At 34.8% G+C, this 27,008-nt stretch overlaps 1 protein-coding gene and 1 long non-coding RNA gene across 2 annotated transcripts in view; one reads left to right on the top strand and one right to left on the bottom strand.

Moving 5' to 3' along the window:
• LOC148954473 (uncharacterized) overlaps positions 1-7,798 on the top strand; it is a 32,349-nt gene extending 24,551 nt beyond the window's left edge. The window contains exon 2 of the long non-coding RNA XR_016141580.1: positions 7,584-7,798. This is a non-coding gene — a long non-coding RNA (uncharacterized LOC148954473). The remainder of the gene's footprint in view (positions 1-7,583) is intronic.
• A 1,238-nt stretch (positions 7,799-9,036) lies between these two features.
• LOC148954472 (uncharacterized) lies at positions 9,037-26,673 on the bottom strand. The gene is made up of 6 exons (XM_089086537.1): positions 26,581-26,673; positions 20,251-20,517; positions 17,948-18,203; positions 14,326-14,545; positions 11,406-11,522; positions 9,037-9,228 (listed from the first exon to the last, which is right to left on the bottom strand). The coding sequence occupies exons 1-6, from the start codon at positions 26,617-26,619 to the stop codon at positions 9,108-9,110; spliced, it is 1,020 nt and encodes a 339-aa protein (XP_088942663.1). The 5' UTR covers positions 26,620-26,673; the 3' UTR covers positions 9,037-9,107.
• Between the last annotated feature and the right edge of the window lie 335 nt (positions 26,674-27,008).

The following is a 27,008-nucleotide window of genomic DNA, read 5'->3' as shown; positions in this document are numbered from 1 at the left end:
AAATCAAAGAACTATCTCTTAAATATAATAGTCCCCTATGCCCCCCAACTCTGGATACCGTATTGATAGGATACAGTCCCTGCTTTAAATTAAAAAATTAATTTTTGGCATTCCTGCCTTCAATAAAAAAAAATCAATGTACTCTCACTTAAATATAACTGCTCCCAATGCCTCCCCCCTCTAGATACTGCCTTGATAGGATGTTGTCTCCGCTTTAAATTAAAAAAAAATAAATAGCTTTTTCGCATCCCTGCCTTCAATAAAAAAAATCAAGATAATACTGCTTTCAATAAAAGAAATCAAGATAAATATAATACTTCCCTAACACCCCCCCCCCCCCCTGGATACAAAGCACCTTGATAGGGTACCTTCTCTGCTTTAAATTAAAAAAATAATTAACTTTTTACTTTTTGGCATCCCTGCTTTCAAAAATAAATAAATTTTACATACTATCATTTAAATATAATATCTCCCTACCGCCCCCCCCCTCTGGATACCATCTTAATAGAATACCGTCTCCACTTTAAAAAATATTTAAAAAAAAAATAACTTTTTGCCATCCCTGCTTTCAATAATAAAAAAATAAATCAAGGTACTATCACTTAAATATAATAACTCCCTATGCCCCCTCCCTCTGGATACCATCATCTTGGTAGGATACCGTCTCTGCTTTAAATAAAAAAAATAATTAACATATTGGCATCCCTACTTTCAAATAAAAAAATCGAGGTATTATCATTTAAATATGATAGCTCCCCCCCCCCTCTGTATACCACCTTGATAGGATGCCGTCTCTGCTTTAAATAAAAAAAAATTGCATCCCGGCTTTCATTAAAAAAAATCCGAGATATTATTTAAATGTAATACCTCCCTACCCCCCCCCTCTCTGGATACCACCTTGCTAGGATACCGTCTCAGCTTTACATTAAAAAAAATAATTTATTTAATAATTAACTAGGTCAGTATATGGTTCAAACAAACGCACGAAATAACGTTAAACAGCTTAGTGTTCCTTGAAAAAAAATTGAGGGTATGAGCAAAGGGGTACAAAGACAACAACAAAAAAGGCGATATTATTCAGATACCTCAAACTATTGGAAAATTGAGTCATAGATTCGCCGTGGCATTCAATAAGATCCAAAGAATCTAATTAAAAGGGAGCACCCACAAAAGCCAAATTAGGCCAGCCGCCTATGAGAAATCGCAAAATACCCAAAACAATGAACAAGTCCCAATGGGGTCTATCAAAATATTTCGCCCTGGGTCTATCAAAATATTTCGATGGTTTCCCAGGTAATTTGGTACTATTTTCTTCCATCTCCGCTTTAAATGAAAAAATAAATATCCTTTTGGCATCCCTGCTTTCAATATCAAAATGAGGTATTATCATTTAAAAATGATAGCCCCCTATCCCCCCCCCCCTATACGCAATAATTTACAATTTTTTTTTATGAATCATATTTTTGGGGTAACTTCCGTTTCAATCTTTAATTCCCCAACCTTTTACATAGCTTAGTCTATAGCTAAATTTTGTCTCAAATAATTTCTTAGACCACACTGCTTTTCCATTTACAAACAATTAAACAAGAAAAACGGGTTTTAATTTCTATAAAGCAGTGAATACAACACATTTAATTAAACACAAATACTCCGAATATTTCGGCCCCACATCCGGGATCCTTTCTCAACGGAAAAAAAAAATTCTTGCATAAACATAAAAAAACATACTAAACAAAACAAAAGAAAAAATATAAATAAATAGGAAAAGAAAACTCACATATTAAATAAACAAACTCCATCACCTGCCGTATACAATCGAATTCTTATATTGACACACATTAACAAATAATATTAATTGACAGATATTAAATAAACAACTCCATTCACTGCCGTATAAAACCGAAAGCTTATATTTACACTCCTTCAAACGTAATATAATTTGAAAAATCTTAAATAAACAAACTCCATTCACTGCCGTATACAACCGAATGCTTATATTGACGCACCTTCTCACAGAATATAAATTGACATATATTAAATAAACAACTCCATTCACTGGCGTATAAAATCAAATGCTTATATTACGAAGTTTATACAAGCACCCTTTCATAAGAACCATAAAAATTGAACTAGGGTTGTATTGACACCGAATTTTTTCTAATCCAACCTTTGAACTATTTTTAACAAAATGTCTATCTCAAAATTTTCATCAGATGGGCTTGGAAAAAAAAGGTGTGGGGGGGCTAATTACCCTCGGATCTCTTTTGACTATTAATAAGTGAGTTCAAACTTTCAATTTCCAGTCAAATGAGCCCTCTCTGAAGTTTATACGATAACGCCTTCTATAAAAACCTTATATGCCCCCAGGGCATAACTTACAACCCTTGCCCTGAAGGCTCTGGGGAGTGTCCTCCTCAAAAACATAATTTCTATCTGAAAATCAACAACGCTGAAAAAAATGGCTATCTCAAAATTTTGATTGGATGTGTTTCAGGAGATGGTGGGTGTGGAAACGGTGTTAGTTGCCTTCCAATCACTTTCGACTATTAAAAAGGGTACAAGCCACTCCAATTTCCAATTGAATGAGCCCATTTCTAAGTTTCTACAACAACTTCTACGATACGAAGTGCCCTGCTCTAAAGGAAAAACAAATACATTGTGCCAACATTGTTCTTATATGGCCCCCGGGGATAACTTAAAACCCTTGCCCTGAGGGTTGTGGGGGAGTGTCCTCCTCAAAAACATATTTTCTATCAAGAAATCAACTACGCTGAACAAAATGGCTATCTCAAAATTTTGATTGGATGTGTTTGGGGGAGTGATGGGCGTGGCGGAGGGGGGGTCTAGTTGCCCTCCAATCACTTTTGACCCTTAAAAGGGTCACTAGAACTCTCGATTTCCATTCAAATAAGCCCCCTTTGAAGTTTCTACGACGACCCCTTCCTTATGAAGTCCCTCTGGGAAAAAATAAATAATAATAATAAAACACTGGAGCCGTATGGTCTTTACTATAGGCAACGCTATAGCGTTGCCTCTGATATTGTCCTTTCAAAAATCAACCACCAGACCTTTAAAAGTTCCATAGGAATGACAACCTTATGCCACAGCTGGAAGGGTTTTCCATGCTCTTGGAGATGCCACCAGAGGGCTAAAATCAGATCAATGTTATTATTTCTTGCAGATTTCAAATTATATATCTGTACCATTATGCATGAACGTACTCAGTCCAGTTTTTCAAATTTTACAGGAGAGAGAAAATAAACTTAAAATAATTCTGATAAATTGAAATATGGTTGAACAGTCTTTTTTAAACAATTATCTAAGTAAATTTTACCTGCTTTTTCTAGTGGTGATGCAGTAATTAGTCTATTACTTATAGTTTTCTATGAAAAGGAGTGAATACTCTTTAAGAAAAATATTATTTAACCAGAAATAGAAAAAAAAATTAGATTCACACAAACATGTTTAGTCCTGCTAACTTTGATTCTTTATGATAAACAAGAATAAAAATGGCAAGAGACAGAAATCAGTATTGAGTATAAAATATAAGAAAAAGCCAGACAGTATAAAAACAAGAAGTATCAGGCTCATGGCTCTTCAAGGGGCTCTGATTCTTCAGTCACAAAGTCTACTGATGAAGTGTTGTACATGAGGTTCTTATAAAAAGAATGATACTGTTCATCAAGTAGTGGCAACAGCAACATAATATCGTCGTATTTTGATTGCTGATTGATTTCCCATTTGGATATATGGGTCCGAGCACTTTTGTTATTGTGTATCTTCTTTTCTACAAGCTCACTACTCTAAACAGCTCTTTAGGTTCCAAGTTTGCCTTAAACTTCAAAATTCAAAAATTTTTCTCATACCGAATCCAACATATGTCTAGCCACAAAAGATTATACTTTTCTGTATCAACACTTTGTTTGGTGCACATCTGTTAAAAAAATTCGCCCCAGTCAAGTAGTTCTTCTTTCTTCATTTCATGTGCAACCATTGGTTTTTACCTCTTGCATACCACACAATGTTTGCCCAGTCTCGTGGGATTCTTACAAGAATATAAGATTTTTTCTTTGCCTTTCCGACTTGGGCATGGTCAGTGTCACAATCTAAGTGGGTATGACCTGGCTGGCCCTAGGAATTTCTGATTGATTTGTGACAGGATGCTACAAGCTAAATGAGGTGTGTATTATTGACACAAATATATTTCGTTTTGTGAGCCGTAGGTGTTGGAATAAAGTGTGACTTTGCAAGATTAGATAGGCTGAGAAACAAGCATGATGCCTCCTCACTGGCCCCTTTATCCCCATTGCTTCATGCCAGAGGTAGTTACAGAACTGTGTTTCATTATGAGAGATAACATGAACTATGAGATTTTAGGTTTAAGCTGCCATTTATAGAGATTAAATATCAAAAACAAGTTTTTCCAACTGAAAGTAAGGAGCAACATTAAAACTTACAACGAATAGAAATTGTTATTTATATTAGGAGAATCGTCCCTTCCTCAATACCTTGCTCTTTATGCTAAAGTTTGACTTTTTGTTCCTCTTATCAACAAGTGAAATTACATCATTCTTATACAATCCAAAAAAAGGGCTTGTCCCAGATTTGCCTCTCACTCACTCGGACTATCTGTCTTGGCTCTTCCTACAATTAGCCATGGCTTGATGCATGCTAGTAACTACTTGATTTAATTCATTAAAATCTTTCAGAATGACTCCTGAAACACAAGTGCCATTTAATTAGAATAATAAGCTTTTTTAAAAGTTAAAAAAAACTTATGGCATAAAGAGCGAGGTATTGAGGAGGGGACAACTCCCCTCATATATTTTCTGTTTGTTCTATGTTACTCCCTACTTTCAGTTGAAAAAGCTTATCTTTTTTAATATAATTTCTGATCATTTTTTAATAATACCAAGACATCTAGCTTTCCTGCATGGAAAATTCCCTTCCCCCACAAAAAATCCCTCCATGTAAAGATCATCCAACATAGCTTCCCTCCAGAAAAATCAGCTCCTTGCCTCACCCCCGAAATATGTCTGTATACCGTACTTCCAATAACCAATACTATATGTAAACAATGGGCAAAATTCATAACTTGCAGACCTCCCCCCAGGAACTGTGGAGGGTCAAGTCATCCTCAAAGACATAGATATTTGATCTTTCAACTATGCTGAACAAAATGGATATCTCAAAATTTTGATCGGGAGACTTTGGGGGGGGGGGGGATAGGGCATGGGAGGGGGTTTAGTAGCCCTCCAATATTTTTGGTTGCTTAAAAAGGACACTAGAACTTTTGGTTTCCAATCAATAAGCTCTCTCTTGTTCTTCTAGGACAACTAGTTTGATACAATCACCTTTAGAAAAAAACAACAAATAAAGATACATCCATAATTCTTTCTTCTGGCGAAAAGTGCAAAATTCCACATTTTGGTATATAGGAGCTTCTACAGTAGGGTTCTCTGATTTGCTGAATCTGATGGTGTGGTTTTCATTAAGATCACTTGATTTTTTACGGATGTTTCCCCCCTCTTTCAAAAATGTTCAAATTTTATCAGACTGGTAATTTTTGATGGGTAATATTAGATTTGATGAATTTTATATATTTTGAATCAGCATCAAAATTTCATTCTTTTGATGCATCTATTGTTATCAAGACTCTTTTTCTTGGAGTTTCGGCTACTATTGAGCTGCATGACTCCTTACTCACAGTTTGTTACCATGAACTGTTTAAATACATTTCGTTTTAAGGTTTGGTGTTGATAGGTACTGCTGCAGGTCAGACCACCAGACCACCTGTTTTCCTTCACTACTTTTTGCTGGTGCTATGTCTGCTCTTTTTGTATGGTAAGCCTTGGTGAAAGCAGATTCGTGAGTCCCTTTTTCTGTTCTGACTGCTTCTTTAGTCTTGTCATTAGTGGCAAATTTATCCTGAATAACAAACTTTTCAATGTGTCACAAGAATTATTTGCTGATTGATGTTCAAATCAGAAGAGAGATACTTTCTCTGAGTTCTCTGTCTTGAATAATGAGATTTGTAAGCTGGGAAACTCCTAATATGTTCTTTTGTTTCTTCCACACTTTCTGAAGACATTTTTGTTAATTGCTTCTCTTGGATATGTAGAAGATGTAATGCCTTTGTCTGACCTTTTAGAGTTCCCAATTCTTCTTGTCCAGCAAAAATTTGTCATAAAACACTTCTTGCAAACCTTTTGTTTTTTACCTTGGTCATCTGGCAAATAATATATTCGAATTATTGGGCTTTTTCTTGGGTTTTCTCCTCTCTTAGGTTATTTTTAGGTGATATGTACATCTTTATGTTATCACCACCAGATCAAACCCAGGTTGCCACCACTACCTTGTTGTGCAGCTAATCTATTTGTTTCTTGAGGCAGACAGCTGGCTGAGAAACTTATAATCTTCTAGATACCTAGCTCACAAAACAAACTGAAGCACTAACCTGTGTGTTTACATAAGCAAAATTTCTGAAATATATGACTAATTTCATTTTCTTCACTGCAACGTTGATTATACTGATGAAACTAGATGTGCTAAGTCCCAGATTGTTTAAATTTACAAAATGCATAAACGTGCTCAGTCTGGGGAAGAGAGCTGACTGAACATATTTATGCTTAATTAAAACTGGCTGAAATGGGACTAGGTATGTAAATGCAAAATCTCTAGCTTCAACATGGACTAAAAAAACTGGACTAGAAGGGACTAAAATACTTATCGAATAGACCAGTTGATGCAGAAAAAATGATTCCAGATGGCACTCATAACTCCATTTCGCAAAAAAAGTGGACTGAACACGTTTATGCATAACAGTATGGTTGTTGATTTTCTTCCATCTTCACATCATACTAAACTGCCAGAGTATTATTTTCTTTTCACATTTACTATTCATTTTCCTTTTCAAGTTGTAAATTATGAGCCTGAGAATATTTTTATGGTGTTTAATCAACATTTCCTGAACAAGATCATTTGTAATACCCTCGCTTGCCATCTATAATTTAGTCCTAAACAGTTTATTTTTTCTATTATTGATACTTGCTTCTCAAGAAACGACCTTAGGTAGTTCTGAATTGAATACTTTACTCAGTAGGATGAGGGAATTGCAGTTTTATATGAGGCCTATAGTGTCAGAATATTCAGTGACGAAATAATGTTTTCTGTTAAATATGTTTTATGCTGAAATCAAGACTAAAAATTTGAGTTTAATCGTGTTGACTTTCTAATGTCCTTTCTAACACCTTTCTGGCGGATTCCTCCTTTCGACAATCTTAATTCTAAACTTAAATTCACTTTCTTTTGAACAGCGAAGAAGTCAATTATCAATGCTATGGTTATAAAATTCAATTCTGGGAACAACATGGATACCTCACTTATTATCACTGTCTATTATCCAATTGAGTCCAAATTAATCAGCTGAAGACTCATTTCTTATTTCAGGGCATAATTAGTAATTTTCAAGATAATTTTAGATTTCTCAGTTAAAAAAAAACTTCTAATGTCTTATTTTGTAGGCTGGATAATTGAGTTGGTCGCTTTGTTGCATTATTCTAAATGTTATTAATTTTTTCCAGAAAGAGGCTTTTCCAAACAGAAGGCAAATAAAGTGGAACTGAAGAAATTGAGAAAAGACCTCACCAAGACAATCAATAATACTTTAGAACAGCAGTTGCTTGAGCAAGTTGTCCAAATGGAGCCAAAACCAATGAAGCTTTTGGGCAACAAAAAAGTCACCAAAAATAAAAAATAACTTGCTGTGTATTGCAAAATAAAACTGTTTTGAAGACAAGGTTTAGAGCGTTCTTTTAAAAGAAGCATTTAGATAGTTTTTTTTTACTACAAGCAAGATGCAGGATTGAATTCTACAAAATGTCAAATATTTTAGTACCATTTGGAAGTACTTGCTAACATACATTTGCACAGAGATATTAAAGAATAATGTGCCTTGCATTATTTAATATTTTTCCTGGGATCATCATTTAGAATAGAGCATCGTAGTAATTTTCAGAATTTAACTTGAAATTTTGAGGTATGTTACCCTTTTTTTAGGTCAAAATTAATTTGAGGGCAAGTTACTACCCTTCTAAAGCAGACTTTGCCCTTGGTAAACATTTCTGAGTGGGTTTCCAAGGATAGCATGACCTGTTTAGCACTTCTAGCAAGGTTGCTAACCCATTTCATGCATCTTCTACCTTCTGAAAATCATAATTACACATGGATTTGTATCTGTAAGATCAGGAGACGCGTAGTAAGGCCCTTTTGTCCAAGCAGATTTTGTCTTAAAACCTTTGGTTGATTGTGAGCGCACATGATTGCATCAATCATTCCCCACAAAGACAAATTATTCATCATCAAGACCATTAAAAAACACATTGTCACTCGGTTATCAAACGGGCATATCTCCATAATTGTAAATTTTCAGAAGAGCAAAAATACCTCACAAATTTTTTATTTCCCCTCCGATAACCGTGAAAAAAAAAGGATCGATAAATAAGTCAAAATGTATCAATCCGTTTTTGTTTTAGGGTTATCGGAGGGGAAATAAAAATTACAATTATGGAGATACGTCCTTTTAATAACCGACTGACGATATCTCTTTGTTTCAAATGGCTTTGCTTTTTCTTTTAATGGGAAACAGCTCTTGTAGAGGAGATGGCACAAAAATGCTAACCATTAATATGAAATCATTATCTACCGTTTTTTTAATATAAATAGAAAAGTTAGAAACATGGGATTGAGTAGAAAACCTCTAATGAGCCTGTTACCAAAAAAAAAAAAAAAACAACAGATGAAATCTGAAGGAAGATGAAAATAACATTCTTTTTTATATGAAAATGCAGCTATGTGAACTTAGGGATATTCACAGTTGATAAAATTTTTTCTCATTTAAGGATTTGGAATCAATGGCTCTGGTATGGCAATCATTGGGTACATTCATAGGATTTTTTTAGGTGGATTTCCCTTCCACCCTGTATGTTCATAACTGTAATGGACCTAGTAAGTACTTCATACGGCAGTTACATGAAATAAGTAAAAACGATTTATTAAATACAAGTTGTAGAATAAATTAAAAAGAAAATGATATCCTTTAAAAAAGTTCAGCTACATGAACATTTGTCTTTTGGGCACTTATCTTGTGGGTATCTCAAGCAGTTGATGTGACAGAAGACATCAGTTCCCTTGATCCTTTCTAGACCACCAATAGGAACACAATCAGTTCTGAAAACATAGATTACGAATTAGGTTATTGTCAACTACATAGTCTATGAGAGTGCAGTACTCAATTTTAATAATTAAGAATTCAGTTTAAATGGTAGTTTTTTGAACAAAGGCCGAATTTTTTTAGCCAGTGTCTACTTTAACTTGTAACTTTATTTTTAGTATCCATGTCTTGGAAACCAAAGAACAAGGTGGATTCCAGGGGATGGTTACCAGATTCCAGGGTGAGGGTTGTCGGATTCCAGGATGAGGGTTACTGAATTCGACCCCTTCCACCCCCAGGTATTTTTTTCCAGCTTGTAAAAAAAATAACAAGCAAGCATATAAACAAATTTCTGATGCGTTTTGTTAGAACAGTTTTGTAAAACAAAAATCCTGGATGGCTTTTCCAAATAACAACATTTTAGTTTTCGTGTGGTTTCTCACTTACTGGACTAAATAAATCTGGAAAATGGCAGACTGGTGCGAGTTTGTTCATTTGGCTTTTCTGTCTTGAACTACATCCACCCATTAACCTAAGAAACTCAAAATAAAATTAGCCTCGGTAATTCTGCATGGAATTGTGTGTTTTGGTGTTCTGAGAGTTTGTATACTATTTGAATGTTTCATTTGTTTTTTTTGTAAGCTATCAGGTTACAGTACCTCTTCCAACTGTATCAAAACTTTGATATATTTAAAAGAAACAGAAAAATCCAAAGGTTGGACACAAAAGAGGAGACAATTGACAGACTAAATTTTCACATTTGTTTTTATGTCAAAATTTTAAAGAGAATTTTCCCATTCTCTATCATTATTTCTCGTTTCTACATATTTTGTTCCTTTTTAATTTGAATATCGAAAAAAACTTAAATTTGATGCTATTCTACATACCATGCCATATCCCTAGTAAAATGTAACTCAACTGTAAAAATAATTAGCTTATTTCTTGGTTTGATGAGTTTTTCACCCCTTCTGAAATGGAGCCTATCTTAAATGAATACTGGTATATATGCTCATAATTGACATGTTTCTACGGATATTTTGATTTACTGAGTGACAACTGAAAATTTACTGGAGTATCAATATAAAAATTTTGATACCCTTTTTAAGAATGTATTTTTGAGTATTGATGTTTGGAATATTATCCAAAAATGGCTTCAATTTTCGGTATGGAATAATTTCCTTTTAACTTGTTGTTGAGAACATGACTTAGTATTTTTCCTTGGTTCTATGCGTTTACCCGCGGCGATAACCCCCCGGAAAATACCCCCCCCCCCCGTGTAAAATAAGGCTTTCAAAATTTGAGAATTTTATTTGAGTTTTATTTTTTTCCGTAGGGGGAAGGGATTTTGTTACTTGGGTATTATGCGCCACTCATTTCAAGTTTATGCTGTGTAAAATTCGAGAACATACCAGTTTTTTCGTTACTTTAGAAATTAATTTGGGCTATATATTTACATATTAGGGGGGGGGGGGGTAAAGTATAGCAGGTCTGCATGCAAAATGTGTTTGGTACAAGTATTCTACTTATTAAATAAATAGACATTGAAGTGTATTTTAAAACTAACCATGAACATAGTAAAATAACATAAATGAAAGCCACAAATAACATAAACTTTAATCAGCGATCATCTTAAAACACTTAAATGAAACACTACATTAACCTAATAGTAGTACTTAATACTTAGAAAATCGGTCATTGAAAAAAAAACACTTGGAAAAAAAAAACACTTAAATGAAACATTATGTTTACTTTATACTGGGATTTTTTATTTTTTTTTTATTTAACAGTATTTTCGTATACTTTACAAGTTTTCTGTAATCTTTTATTGGATATACCTAGAAGTAATAATTTTCTGACTTCAAACTGTCCAAATACTTTACCCCCCTCCCCTTATGTGCAAATATATAGCCCAAATTATATATTTTCCATATATTCTGTCACTTGTCTTTGTCTTGTCTCGCGCTAAGCTGAAAAAGACTAACGAAGAAACCGGTTTATTCTCGAGTTTTACACAGCGTAAACTTGAGTGAGTTGCTCATAGTACACAAGTACCAAAATTCCTTCCCCCTACAGAAATAAAAAAAAACTAAGTAAAATTCTCAAATTTGGAAAGCCTTAATTTCCACGGGGGGGGGGGGTAAACGCCGGCCACCTTTTTCCTTATCTCCTAGAAATTGCAAATTAAAATACTTACATGCATTTGCATCGGCTTTGTGGACAATTGGGTGGGTACTTCAAACAGTTGGTCATGCACCACTCATCACGTTTTTTATTGCCTTTATATTTTCCAGTAGCAAGGCAAACTTGTGAGCTGAAAAAGGAAACTATATATATATATATATATATATATATATATATATCGTAGATAATTTCGGAGACCACACTGCCTTTCCATGACGATAAATAAAAGTTCAAATAGGGATAAAATCCTTTTAATAGACAGTGATGATAGAAATTCACAAAAATACCAGATATTTCGGTCACATATACAGTGACCGTCATCAGTAATAAAACTAAAATAAAACAATTTAAAACAAAAGTTTATATACTAAATCAAATAACACTACATATTGTTTGAATCTCTAATTCTTTTCAAAGCAAAGGCGGAAGCTATTCTCTTTGACCTTCTTGGATTCGGTTCATAAGCGTTCAATGATATAACATTTGGACAAAGGTCAACTACATTGGGTGAATTGAACTTTACTCTCTCAGATTTTAATAAATTATCATAGATAGAGTCCAGCCCATATTCACCTGTATCACGATTCAAAGCAATATTCTTGAATAAGATTTTCTTTATTTCAAGAATTTCACGAAAATTTTGCTTTAAACCCCGATCCCTAGAAATCAAAGAGACATTCTCGAACAAAATAAAATGGTCTGGAAAATTAAAAATATGTTCTGAAAGGGCTGAAGGGAAATCTTCAGACTTAGAAACTTGCTTTAAAGCCGAAGAAATAGAATCTTTGTGTTGTAATATATTACAACACAAAGATTCTATTTCTTCGGCTTTAAAGCAAGTTTCTAAGTCTGAAGATTTCACTTCAGCCCTTTCAGAACATATTTTTAATTTTCCAGACCATTTTATTTTGTTCGAGAATGTCTCTTTGATTTCTAGGGATCGCGGTTTAAAGCAAAATTTTCGTGAAATTCTTGAAATAAAGAAAATCTTATTCAAGAATATTGCTTTGAATCGAGATACAGGTGAATATGGGCTGGACTCTATCTATGATAATTTATTAAAATCTGAGAGAGTAAAGTTCAATTCACCCAATGTAGTTGACCTTTGTCCAAATGTTATATCATTGAACGCTAATGAACCGAATCCAAGAAGGTCAAAGAGAATAGCTTCCGCCTTTGCTTTGAAAAGAATTAGAGATTCAAATAATATGTAGTGTTATTTGATTTAGTATATAAACTTTTGTTTTAAATTGTTTTATTTTAGTTTTACTACTGATGACGGTCACTGTATATGTGACCGAAATATCTGGTATTTTTGTGAATTTCTATCATCACTGTCTATTAAAAGGATTTTATCCCTATTTGAACTTTTTTATTTATATATATATATATATATATATATATATATATATATATATATATATATATATATATATATATATATATATATATATATATATATATATATATCGCACATTATGACTGAAAACTATTGCCTAAATTTATTCCAAACGACAGGTTTTTAAAGATTTTTGAAACAATTTCTCAAAAATTGGGATGATCCATCTGCCGTCTTCTGCTGAAACCTAGTATCTGCATTTTTCAAAATTTCAAGATTATCGCAAATAGGGATTTTGTTTCATTTTTAGAACAAGACAAATACATGAAAATGCATAATTTCGTCAATAGTTTTCTAAATTTCTTCTTTTTTTTTTATCTTCGTCACTCTGCCCTCTGCTGGAAGTTGGTGATGCTATGTTCTTTATTTCTGGTATGTTCGCACTAGGTTTTGCTGTGGAAAAGAGTGGAAAAAGGTTTTGGCTGTTGGTCATACCTCAGAACGTATCAAAGATAGAACATTCTGACTGTGCCATAACGATCGTCCTGTCGATATTAAGAGCCTTCCACCCCTAACTGGAAGCAAATTTTGTATAGATATTTTTGTTTGAAACAGGACCCGTCTTGGTTCTTTCGCAAAAATAGAGTCCTTTAAGCCCACCTACAGGGTGTTGAAAGTGGCCCACCTTTTATCAAAGTTATTTCAAAAATGGAACACGCCAGTATGGCTATTTTGGACTTTTGGTACCAATAAAAAGGGAAGTGTTTCACTAGTTTTAGAAACGGGACCACAAGTATTACATACGAACCACCAGTATTAGAAAATTTTGACTTTTCGGGATAAATAAAATTAATTTCTCTCACTTTTCTCTACTTTGTCTTTGTTTTTCAGTGGTACCTTGGTTTCAGATGGAATGGAAGCGTAGCTTTCACATGTATACTAATTTAATCTACGGGTATATTCATCCGTAACTTGGAATTCTTTGAATACGCAGGCTTATGTATATGAAAGCAGAAGATAGAATATATAGAAGGAAGTGCTTAATGTAGCAAGTAAATCTTCTCCAAAGGTATTATTTATGTATGCAAGAGAACTAATTAATCCATGATTTTAGTAGATAATTATACTCTAGGATTAGATAAAACTTTGAGCAATCGCTGTTAATAAGACAAAAATCACATACAAAAAAAATATATATAATTTCTTTTCACATTCAATGGTGTTTCCCAATACAATAATCACTCTCCTTGAAATTGAGCCCCAGCCCTCCTCCTCCCCCTTTTATTAGGCCAGATCTAGGATATATACAAAGTTTGCTGATTTGGTAGTTGTGTATTACTTTTTTACTTATTTCTCATCAACAGTTAGTTAGAAATTCAAAACAAAGCCAATTCAAAACAGCAAAATCAGCAATATTTTGTAGATGTGACTTTGGGTTTTATATTGTCTTTTTGGGGAAGGTGGGTGGCTGAAAATAATTACAATACTAGTGATTATTATAGAACCAAATAGCTATATTGATGTGCTATGGGAATGAGACTGCCGAACCACGTTCGCCATCCAGATCCAAAATCAGTTGTAAAACATTACTTACTCAACAACAAGTGGCTCAAATTCTTGACCCGGTGAAAGCGGAGGAGACGCTAGTTGACCATCTTTAGAGACATACAGTTGAAAGGGGTTTTCCTGAGTGGCAGGTCCAGGCCTGGATCCAGAACCAGAAACGATTGAAACATCTGCGCAGTTAACAAACGTTTCTTGGTTTCCACACCCCACAGCTCCAGTCCCGTCGGGACAGATGCCCCATGTATTTCCTTAAAAAAGAATGTTTTAAAATACAGGGCTTGGGGCTGAAGTCGGCATTTTAGTAAATTTTTGCTGAATGGGGTCAGAGTCGAAGTAACAGAAATTATAGAAGACCTTTTGGAGTCGGAGTTATGGAAACACACAAAGCTGGGGTCAAGCCAAATACTACTAAATAGTGACAATGACAAAAAATTAACATTGTCGGCTAATTATAGTGAAATGCATTTATTTTTTCTTTTTTTGTGCACTACAGAACCAATTTATTCAATAATCCCACAACCTTAGGGCTCCCTAGAAAACTCCGTGTTGGAGAGATAGTACAATAATACCAGGAGGGTTATAATAAAGCAAAATATGAAAGAGACACGTTATGCAAGTGCTGCTTGAAGGTTTTGTAAGCACACGGAAATTGAGTAAGTTGAGAAACATTGTTTTAATATCTTAGATCATCCTTAGTTTTTTATTTTGTTTTAATTACTATTACTTCTGTAATATTTTGCTTAAAAAATGGAAAAAAGTCGAATGGCAACACGCCAATAACCGACCCGGACAGAGGAAGAGCTACACAGGGTAAATCGAATTTTCTCTCGCATGATTTCAAATTTCATTGTCATATGACAAAGGTCCTTATTGGAAGATTTAATAAATTAGGGCATAGGAATACTTTTTGTCTTTATGTGCCATCTTCATCAAAATGGCGAGTCTTCTCTCGCTCTTTTATCCCTACGCTCTGATCTATGTACATTCTTTTCTCATATTGTAATCGTCAACTAATCCATTTTTGGTAATAGCTAGATTTGTTTGTCTTGCGGTGGCACAGTGGGTTTGATACCAGCAGCAGCAACACATCGCAGGGCCGACGCAAGGTCGTAAGTAGTCAAGAATTGTCGCTAATCCAATGCAGACATACATACCTAGATTTATTCCGTTTTATAACTACAAATTTTACCATGTGATTGGAAGAAAAAAATTGGTTAGCACATAACTGGAGGATATGAAAACACAATTTATCTCTATAATGTAACAGGAATAGCAACGCACAGCTGATAAGGCTGGAAAATACCAAGGAGCGACGGAGCTGTCCTCGTTTTTCAGATATAGCAAGAAAACCTTGGAAATTGGCTCCTATAGAGAACCAGACCGGTCTCCAAACGCATCAACATCCAACACGCAACCCTCCCCCCTCGTCCCCAAAGAATGATGTTTATTCAATAATATTCACAATTTTTTCTAATATTTTATTGGTAACAAAGCACAATTTCAAATGTAGTTCTTTTTTGTGCGTAAACTTTTCTGCCAAGCAAATTATTCTTGGGTTTAAATAATATTAATAAAATTAGTCAGTGAATCAATTGCATTATCCTCTTTGTCATTTACCCTACCTTGAAATGAGAAAGCACATTAGAGTCCCTTGGTTGCGCTGTGCTCTTAGGCATTTTTAGGTTGTCCAGCAAGATTGAATAGAACTACTTCTACTACTAACATTTCATTCACAGTATATAAATTATAGGCAGTATGATCTTACCCTATCTCACCCATTATAAAAACCCGGACCGAGGTGCGAGTGCTCCGGAGAACGTATAAACATAAGCGACATTCGATTTTTTCACGAGTACACAAGTCAGATTTCTCTTGAACGCGAAACTTGGCTTCAACGTTGGAACACTAAATTTTAAAGAACCTAATTTTAGATTAATTTATTCCAACACATGTATGAAATTCGGTAATTAGTAGTGCAATGTTATTATTAGATGTTTTTAGGAATTAAAAGTAGGTTTCGAAGTCTCAAGTTGGTTTCAAAGGCATTTTGAGAAAGTTTCTGCCAAAATATGTGTTCCAGGGTATTTGGACCGCTAATGGCAGATCAAATGAGAGAAGCTGTTTGTACCTGCTAATGCAAGAATAAGTGGGAGGGGCTGTTTGTTCGCACCGAGAATGAACAACCAGAAATTATCTGCGGTAAACTTACTGCTATATCTTTATACTGTGATTTCATTGAAGCACCAAGCCGGCTGAGGCAAACTCAGCCTCGCCCGCTCCTTTCAAGTCTATTTTTGCGCCCTGAGATCACAAACCTCCAAAAAAATCGCTCATTTTGCTAACGTTTTCATCTAGGACACTCAAATCATTTGTATAACTAACTCAAGGAGCGTTATACTTTCCCATTCGATTCCATGTTCTCCCATTGCCTCCGTCATGTTTTTCGGGACAAAGTCTACCAAAATGATAAACATAAATGAAGATATAATGCAACCCTGCTTAACTTTTGATTCAATATGAAACCACCTACTAGCATCATTTCCTAGCCGCAGTAATGTTATTCTCGTACATAGCATTAATCACTTTAATTTATTTATCTGGTATACCATACGAGGATTGGACCTTCGCTAAAGCTCATCTATCAGCTGAAGCCAACGCTTACTCATAATCTATAAAACTGAGGAATAAAGGCGTTTGATGACTCAGGCAGTGCTCGATTATTAACCTAAGAGTGAAAATTTTGTCAACTCACTGTCTACCCTTCCTAAAACCACGCTGTTATTCTCTTAAAACCTCATCTACAGCAGCTCTAAGTCGAAAAAGTATTATCATGCTAAGTAATCTGCTTCCTACAGAAACCAGCCTAATGCCTCTATAATTACCACACTCACCCTTATCACCTTTCTTATGGATGGGATTACTTAGAGTTTTCCTAAAATCGTAAGGAACTATACCTTTTTCAAAAATCATATTCATAATCTTCAGTAACTTAAATGTAACCTCATAACCGCCATGTTAAAAAAAAATAAATCATTTATCACACTATCAGCACCTGGGGCCTTATTATTTGGCAGTGTGTAAGCGCACTGATCCAAAGTAGTGATACTTGGGTGTTACGGAGATGAAATTTGTGTACCATTTTTGTCATACTGCATTCTTAATTTATGCAACTCGAACCTGTTATCTTACTTTGGGGTTTCAAAACCTATTAAAATTTATTAATTTTGCCAGCACTTTTACATAGAACACGAACATTACCGGCGTACTCTAAATCTATAAGGGTTTTGTCTTCCCGGTTAGAACCTTGTTCTTCCATAGTCTTTACTGTGTTGCATAGGACAACACACGCCAGAATAATTCATATGCGGGGGACATAAATCTATGACTATAGGTAGGGCCGTATCCGGGATTTCTTTTTTTAGGGAGAGGGGGCTTAAAAACGAATTTATTTTCGGAGGGGGGTACAAAAAACTTAAAAAAAAAACGCATAAGAAATTCGTTTATATTCGTTTTTTTTACGTTTTTACGAGTCAGACAAACCTTCCAGGGGGAGGGGGGGTTGAAACTGCCTACCCCTCCCCCTTGGATACGGCCTTGACTATAGGACAATGTGTTCTGTTAATGAAGAACAAGAAGGTGACATATATTACCTGTATAGTAAGTCCATTGAATAATGCAATGAGAACAGGTCACTTTTGGAGGTAACTGAATCCTGTATTTAAAGGTACCTTTTTTCGGGGTATCTTTACTTATTTCGTATCTTGTCGTATTTGTTCCAGCGATCCTCAAAGGATATTTGTCGAAGCAGGCTTGCATTTCCTTGTTTGAATCATAATTTGAGGGACAGAGTTTTAGCTCGAAGTAACCCCAGTGGTTAGCTGTGAGATCAATATTGATGTTAACTGTCTGAAACAAGAAATATTAATATTGAAAGAAAATCACGTACGAAAATATCAGGATTGTTGCAATAGCTGCAACCCAGTAAAGGGTGAATCACAACCCATAGTAACCGATAGCTTGAAAATATACCTACTATAGCCATACTATGAACCGATATATGCATGAACCATACGATATACGATACATGTATCGTTACTATGAACCATAGTAACGATAGCATAGGAATATACCAAATATGAGGAAAATTTAGTAGGTTCAGTAAAAAAAAAACTATGAAAAATACAACAGAGAATTATGAAAAGCAGGCCGCGCAGAACGCATTATATTAAATACCTAACCACCTCTATGTATTAAATATTTAATTAAAATATACCTGCATAGTATTTTATCTCGCTCAGACTAAGCTGATTACCTCCGAGCGGATGCAGAAAACCGGTTTCATTACAGATCAAAAACAAACTGTGGTCGATATAACATGTAAGTATAAAAAATTACTTAGTGTGATGGTGATGGATTTTTTTTTGAAATTTTGTTTAAATGAACATGTCCAAAAATTTGTATTTCTCAAAATCTAGTGGAACAATAAAATCTTTTGTAAGATTTTATTAAAAAAAAAACTGGTTCAAATAAAGTGATCCGTTTTATTTCCTTACGTTTTTAGAATTCTAAAAACTAGTGCTGCACTGAAAACAGAAACTGAAAACTGAGTTTGCTTAAGATCCATCTATACTAATAGTTATCGTTACCATGACTAGGGAAAAATTGTTGAAAGCCTTATAAATTTGTATTTTATAATCTTTTGTAGTCGGAACGCCTACACCTTAAAGGTGCAGTTGTTTTTGTGTATGGTGATTACAAGGATACAGAGTCAGCGCAAATCTTTTGAGTAAAATTAATGGTGACATAAGCTTTTAAAATCAATTTTTCTGATAGATATTGATTTTTTTCTTATCAACGCAGATATTACTACCGTATTATTGGTCCGTTACAAAACTATTATCAAAAACTGAATCAAATAAAAGGGTGGGGTATCTCATCTAAAGACATTGAACTTTTAAAAACAAGTTTTACACGCGGACAAGTCAATGCCGTGTTGAAAATGTTGTTTTTCTGAAAATATTACCAGTTTTTCTGCGTGCTAGTATTTCGAAGCTAATATTTGTTTTGCATCTCTTTATGAAATAATTGCTACTCTTTCTTTCTCTGTTTGCCTCTCTCTTCTCTCTCTCTCTCTCTCTCTCTCTCTCTCTCTCTCTTTTTCCTATCCCTCTCTCTTTAAAAGAGAATAAAGAACAGAAATTAAATATATGGAAAAGCCTTTTTCAATCTGTGCTTGTTCTTAAGGGGTCATCCACTTATAAAAACCATGTACAACAGGTACCAAGAACTACGCGTGATAGAAGTGCGCCAACCGTGGAGTGAGGAGGCGTTGCATGACGAAAACATGCCTCAGGTGGGGCGAAGAGGCGCAATCTGACGGAAATATGCCAAGCATGGCGGGAAGTAGTGTGGTGCGGTGGTTGTTCCATGCGTGGCAGACATGGTCGTATCCCTTGGAAGGGTGGGGGCAACCTGATTTTAAATTCCCCGTAATATTTGGCCAACTGGTAAAAATGCAACGAAAATGCATTTTGATGCGTTTTGTAAAAATCTGTAAACACCCCCCCCCGCCTCTGAAGAAAATACCTCCCTCCCACCAGAAAAAAATCCTGGATACACCCTTGTTCAAAGATTCGATGTTTGATGTATGCTTAACGGACTTATTCAGTAAGGTAAAAGAAATGGCAAATTTAATGTAATGGTCAATTGAGCTTTAAAGCTTATGCACAGAAATTTTTCAGGGAGAAGTCTGTCACCCCTCCCTCCTACACAAAAAACATGTGCATTGTTCGATGGACATTTGAGCAAGTTTAGTTTCTTCTAGATTTGTTGGTCCTTATCTCTTTAAACTGCCCTATCTTTTTTATAAGGCATTTGACAATTAGAAAAGATCATAAAACCTATTTATTTCGTAAGAGGGATCTTATTCGTCCCCTTCACTAAATCCACGTACCTGTCCTGGGGCATAGCGCCTTGTATTTAGTCCAGAATAGTAAAGGCCATGCATTTCATGAGGTCTTGGTACTTTGTCACGATAATCATTGCCACAAACTCCACATTTTCCGTCATTTACACCAAACTGAACACCTCGACCTCCACAATATAATTCATTGTCATTGTAGTCCACTGTGCTTGGGAAACCAAATCGCCACATAGAATTCCTTGCAGGAGGGTCCATAAGCCTACCATGAGAAACAACCGGCGATATTTGAAGCCATACCTGAATGAAGGAAAATGGGTTTTGAATAACCACCTAAACAAAACTTTGGACATTGCAGGACTAAAACAGCAGCAACTGGATAACTGTTGCTGTTTAACATGATAGGACCCAATATAAGTACGGTCTTGGGGCTGTAAATAAAATAAAAATTTGCACTAGAATAGAGTTAAACTTCTTTTTCAAATATTTTGAAGAAAGAAACGCCTTCCATTTTCTTGCAGAATTAAAGGCTAAAATTAGTTTTACTTCATTAAATTTTACTAAACAAAGAAACCAGTCCCTCTGAAATATCGTGGAGAAGTTTCCTCTGGTAAATTTAAACTGCGTGCGTAACTCGCTGGCAACATGGGCTCCCATAAGCTGAATTCCAGGGGGGGGGGACCTCGTCTAATTGGCACTTTTAATGCTATATAATAGAAATCTCAGAACAAAAATATAAAAATAAGGCAGCATCATTCAGCCAGGGGGAGGGGCGGAAGCTCCCCCCTTGAAAAAGTTGACTGGTAACGCTGACTAAATCCAAGTAGAAAAAAATGTATAAATATATATATATATATATATATATATATATATATATATATATATATATATATATATATATATATATATATATATATATATATATATATATATATATATATATATATATATATATATATATGTACATGGGCGTAGGGAGGGAGGGCAGGGGGGCAGCTGCCCCCCCCCTAGACCTTCAAATTTACATTAGATATGGCTGAAAAAGCAGATGGTTTGGAAAAAACAGTTGATAAAACTCCATCACACTATCGACTGCCCCCCCAGACAATATGCTGCCTACGCCCATGTATAAATATATATATATATATATATATATATATATATATATATATATATATATATATATATATATATATATATATATATATATATATATATATATATATATATATATATATATAGCAAAAAAAAATTCAGTGGAAATAGCAAAAAAAGTGCGTTTTCCAAATATATGGAAGGAAATCTTGGGGGAGGGGCGGAAAATCTCCACCCATTGACGCCGTTGAGTGGCTGAAACAGTTGGTTTAGTGCTTGAAGTAGTAAAACAGCAACATCATTACCAGTATTTCAGATTACTGCAATAATATGTACCATATGTGATTTTATTTGAAAAAATCAGTATATTTTCAAAGTTAAATTTTGATATTATCCAATTTGACTTCGCTATTCAAAGTAAACAGTGGACATTTGTGTTCTTCTTGAAATTTCAATATTTACTTAAACTACACATATTAAAACTAGAAGTACCCTTAAATTACCGTAAGAGTAATTTTCTCCATTAAGTTAGATCTTATTTGCGCGATAGTGCAATTGTTAATTTGACTGAAACTCCTCACCTAAAGTTATATAAAATTTCGCTACAAGAAAGTTCCGTGGCCTTTTTTTGTATCATCATCACCAAAAGTATCGTTGCAACAAGTGCCACTTATTTTTTGTCATTGCTGAATTCGCACGGTTTTTTTCTGTTGTCGGGCAACTGTTGCTTATTATTCTCTCATTGTGGAATGATCCCGTTTGTTATTCATAATGACTAAAACAATTATTGTCATCGTTTGTGACTGAAAAGTATCGTTTTGTTTTCCTCTCATCAAAAAATGTCAGGATTTTATTTATCATTGAAATATCAGGGGTTTTCAACTTGTGTCCCCGTGGACCCCAAGGACCTATGTAATATTTCCGGGTGTCCATAGACAAAACATAGCAAATAAGGGTTCTACAATGATAGTTCGTAATCTGTGAAGAAAACGGACTCAAGTTTTTTCAGCTAGAAATAAGGAGCAACATTAAAACTCAGAACGAATAGAAATTATTCGGTATATTAAGGGGTTGCCCCCTCCTCAATACCTTTTTCTTCATGCTGAAGTTTTTAACATTAAAAAAAACAACTTTCTATTCTAATTAAACGGTCCTTGTGTTTCAGGAGTCGATCTTTAAAAATTGGGACAAACAGTCAAACTTTAGCATAAATAGAAAGGTATTGAGGACGGGGGCAACCCTTTCTTATGCGGAACAATTTCTGTTCGTTTTAAGTTGTTATTGTTGCTCCTTACTTTCTGTTGAAAATTGTTTTTTTTTAATTTCTGATCTTTTTTAAATAATGCCGGTAAATCCGGCTCACCCCCCTGAAAAACCCCCTCCCATCATAGAAAACTCCTCTGTGGAAAGTTCATCCCGCGTAAAATAAACCTTCCAGTAAAATTTCCTTCGGACAGTTCCATCCTCGCTGAATATCCCCCCTCCCTAAAATTTCTAGTAGGAAATTCAGCTTTAAAAAAATCTCCTTAGCATACTTTTATTTGAAAAAGAATTTCATTTGAAAACATTCCAATTTATTTTCCCGATCACACCGGAAATCCCCCTTCCGTGGAAATTATTTCCCGGTAATCCAAACACGATGAAAGTTTCCCCCGGATAATTCCCCCGGAACATCTCCACATGTAAAATTGAATAGACAAAGAGAACGTAAGACAAAAAATCGCATAGAAATTCTGTCAAATCTCCCCAGCGCGAAATTTCCCCTAGAAAGTTCACTCCCAGAAATTTCCCTCCACACAGAAAATTATGCCCATGGAAAACCACCCCAAGCACAAAACCACATATAACATTTGTTATTGGAAAACACACATGATTTTTTTTTTTTTGGGGGGGGGGGGGGTTACAGGGAGAATCTTCTCTGGGGAGGAAAGTTTCCTGGGTGTATTTTCCAGGGAATAATTTAAACGGGGGAGGGAGGGAAAGGGTTTTTCTGACATGATTGAAAAAAGGTTAGAAATGAAATAGAAAACCAAGTTTTTTCACTGGAAGTAAAGAAAAGCATTAAAAGTTAAAACGGACAGAAATTATCCTCGTTCTTACACTAAAGCTTTACTTTTTGTCATAATTCTTTAAGAAAGACCGTTCAAAAACAAAGGGGGGTTGAATTTGAATGAGAAGGATTTGTAAATTTGTATATGCCCCCCCCCACCGTTTTCCTTCGTTCCACGTTTTGAAACATATTTTTTTTGGGGGGGGGTACTTTCATTGAAAATACCATATTTTATTGAAATTTGCTCCCTTTTGATTTTGAAAATTACGTTTTGCCTCCTCTCTATTGTTTTTAATTGACGCCATCTATGACGAATTTCTATCTAAAAAAGAACAAATTGAAGCTTATGGAGCTCTATTGACACTAAGCAAATAATCAGTTTAATAGGTTTTGATAAGCACTTTTAGTAATTGCAAATGCCAACCTTTTTAACAGCTAACGTCAAAATACACAAGACAAGAAAGGGTTAAGATGAAGCAATAACATAAATAATAACAGCTTGCCACAGGGGCGGATCCAGGATTTTTTAAGGGGGGTGCAAAATAGGTTGATCTGATAAACTTGCGTTAGGAGCAAGTTTACTTAACGCAAACTTGGATTAATTAAGTAAATTACACTACTCTAGACTCCGCTAGGGGGGAGCACCCCCTGGATCCGCCACTGGCTCACCACACATCTAAAGTATAAGGTCTAAGCCACACGTATAAGGCTTCTAAATAAACTTGAAAATGTATGTTTATCCTGGCATACATTTAACGTTATTGACATGACACCTTACTCGTGATGAAGTACTGCTTGCAAAATTCCAAGATAGAAAGTGCAATGCAACTTATGGAAAGCAAATGATATCACTACAAAGCACCCTTTGCTGTGGAATAAAGTATAGCTCTATATTATTACTTCTTAATATCTAGTCATGTTTTCAAACTTATATCAAGATCCTCGCAACAGACGTGATATTACGAAAAGAGGTGACTCGACTAACATCAAAGTGCCCAGGACATCGAAATAAAAATATTTTCTACTCCTGCCCCCTCTGTGGGGGCTATGTTAGATCTATTCATACCCGAAAACATCGATTTTCTAAGATTCTTCTTTTGGTTGTTTCAAAATTATGAAGTTTTAAGACCAGTATAACACTTTTTTCAATGCTACTTGATAAACGATGAAAATAGATACGCGGATATTTTCCGCTTATCTACCCCAGGGAGTATTTTCCGCGGGTGGGTATTTTTCACGGAGGGTATTTTCCTCGGGGTGGTGGTATTTTTCGTGGAGGGGGGGTATTTTCCGTGTGGTATTTTCCACGGGGGGGGGGGGTATTTTCGAGGGGGTAAACTCCTAGAACCCCCATATATAGGCCAAGGAATACCTTTCCAATAAATTGCAGACCGAGAACCTAACTGGTTAAATATAGGAGTTACAACCTATGATTGCACTGATGTAACGGAGAAGCACATTAGACCGTAGACGGACTTCATGTGGGATCATCTGGAGGGGGGGTGTATTTGCGAGTGAAAAAAAGGAGTCGAGGGTAAATTTACAATTTTCAACATGAATTAGCTTGGATGAAAGTTAATATATCTCTGATGCTTTTTATTATGCTCTTTCATAATTCAATAATCGATTCTGAGGAAATCACGTTTTGGGCCCTTAAAAGGCTAAAAAGTCTCAAAACAGCCCATAGTAACCGAAAGTTTAAAAACATGTCCCTAGCAAAAACTGGCTCGTGAGAAAACAAAATTGCTATTTGTAACTGATTCAGGATGGTAATTTATGTTTTCCTTGTTCTTAATAGTAAAATGGTATTTTGAAAACAAATGTGCAGAAATTTTTAGAGGTAGAAACCCTTCTAAAATGCCGTCAGTTTTGCTTTGATGTCATTTTCAAGGGGTTTCATTCTCTTTTTTGAAAATTTCTTTTTAAAACTGGGAACACTAATACTGTGTATTGTATATACACGATATAAAATTTATAGTTTGTTTTTATTATTCTTATATTATTTTGTTTTCGTGTATAAACTCTATTGTATGGAAGAAGTATATTAACTTTGAATGTGTTTTTCGTACTAGAAGTTTTGAGAAGCCAATCCACTGTATTCCTGAAAGGAATAGCCACATGACAAGAGTTCACAATAAATAAAAACTGAACTATCTTAATTAGATGTAATATTAGGGTTTCGAGTGGGGTCCTTGGATTTTTGACCGTTTTCAACACTGAGTTACTAAAACAATCCAGTCTAATGACTATCCATCATATAAAGTATTGTAAGGCTACAATCGCCACATATAACCAGATGGGCTTCAAGCACAACATTTATAAACAAGTAATCTTCAGAAAATGGATTTTTTTTTTTTAAATTGCAAAATAACAGCTCTGCAGATGGAGATATACTAGAACAACATTTATACATTTTTAGGTTGCTAATTTTATGCTCTTTTTTAAGGTTAAAGTCGTGCTTGAGACAATTCATCCCCATTCTCCCTAATGGCCCCATATACAGCCCTAGCATATATATGCAATCAAGCTAAGAAAAAACAACACTAACACAATGAGATTCTTTCTTTATAATATGTAGCTTATTTATATTAATCCGATTATCATATTTCTTTCTATTATCGATCACATTTTGTAGCTTATTTATATCAATCCGATTATCATATTTCTTTCTATTATCGATCACATTTTTTACGTATTCAATATAATTTTTTATCCAATGCTCAGAAAAATCATTCAAGCTAAACTGGATATACTGGGTCTACACAGCGTAAGCAATTTTGCAACGGATCAATGAATGGAGAGAACAGCAAATACATTATTAGAACTATGTATGTGTCCATTCAGGGGGTGGGGTGCATTGTCAGGGTAGCAACTGTTATGTTGAAAAGGAGCATGAAATAAGGAATCAAACGGTAATATTTTTAATTTATTGTTAATTTACTATTTTATTTAAATTCACTTTTAATAATTTACTTTTATTTTTAATTTACTGTTTTATTTAATTATATGTTGGTATATTGCTTAGGGCTGTGGAGAGTTGATGAATCATCTTTAATGCGACTTTAGCCCTAAAAAAAGGAGCGGAGAAGTTTCTGGTCACCATGCCCCCTTTTACCAGGAAAAAACTCTTTGGATACCCCTTGCGCAATAGATTTCACCTTTGTGCTAATCATTTGCGAATTAATTACGAGAAAAAATATAACAATAATAATTCTTACTGATAATAAAGAAACAAGAATTCCTATCCGATAAATCATAATGTTTACACTGTCAAGTCGAACAAGTGAATGTTCTTAAAAGCTAAATGTTAGAAAATCTCTTGCGAAAAGAACTGGTCTAAAAGTGGATCATCAATCCTTTTTGTAGGTCACTGGCATTGCTGTCGTCAGCAATACTGTACATTACGCTAGACGATAATCAGTAAATGTTTATTGCCAGTGTTTATACCACATCAGCATGAAATTTCTCTCAAATACCATGTTAAATGGTATATACATCAGTGGTGTCAATTGGAGGAGGGTGTCCTTCCCTCCATTTTTTTCCTCCTCCTAGATTTTGAAGAAAACCTTTTTGGGGGGTATTTTTAATTGGAAAATACTTTTATTTGTTATTACACTTTGTCCCTCTCCCCAAATTGTCGTGGCGC

The sequence above is a fragment of the Artemia sp. Qi Xiang Cuo genome, chromosome 3 (assembly GCF_049724085.1).
Source record: "Artemia sp. Qi Xiang Cuo chromosome 3, ASM4972408v1, whole genome shotgun sequence".
NCBI lineage: Eukaryota > Metazoa > Arthropoda > Branchiopoda > Anostraca > Artemiidae > Artemia > Artemia sp. Qi Xiang Cuo.
Note: the sequence above shows the minus strand (reverse complement) of the source record. Positions and strands in the feature narration are given on the sequence as shown.

Bases quoted from the DNA above. Each gene is read 5' to 3' on its own strand.
- LOC148954472 (XM_089086537.1), bottom strand. From the start codon at position 26,619: ATGATTTATCGGATAGGAATTCTTGTTTCTTTATTATCA. The intron at 20,518-26,580 runs GTAAGAATTATT...TCCTTCATTCAG, and splicing joins TTCTTGTTTCTTTATTATCA to GTATGGCTTCAAATATCGCC. The intron at 18,204-20,250 runs GTACGTGGATTT...TTCTTGTTTCAG, and splicing joins GGCGCTATGCCCCAGGACAG to ACAGTTAACATCAATATTGA.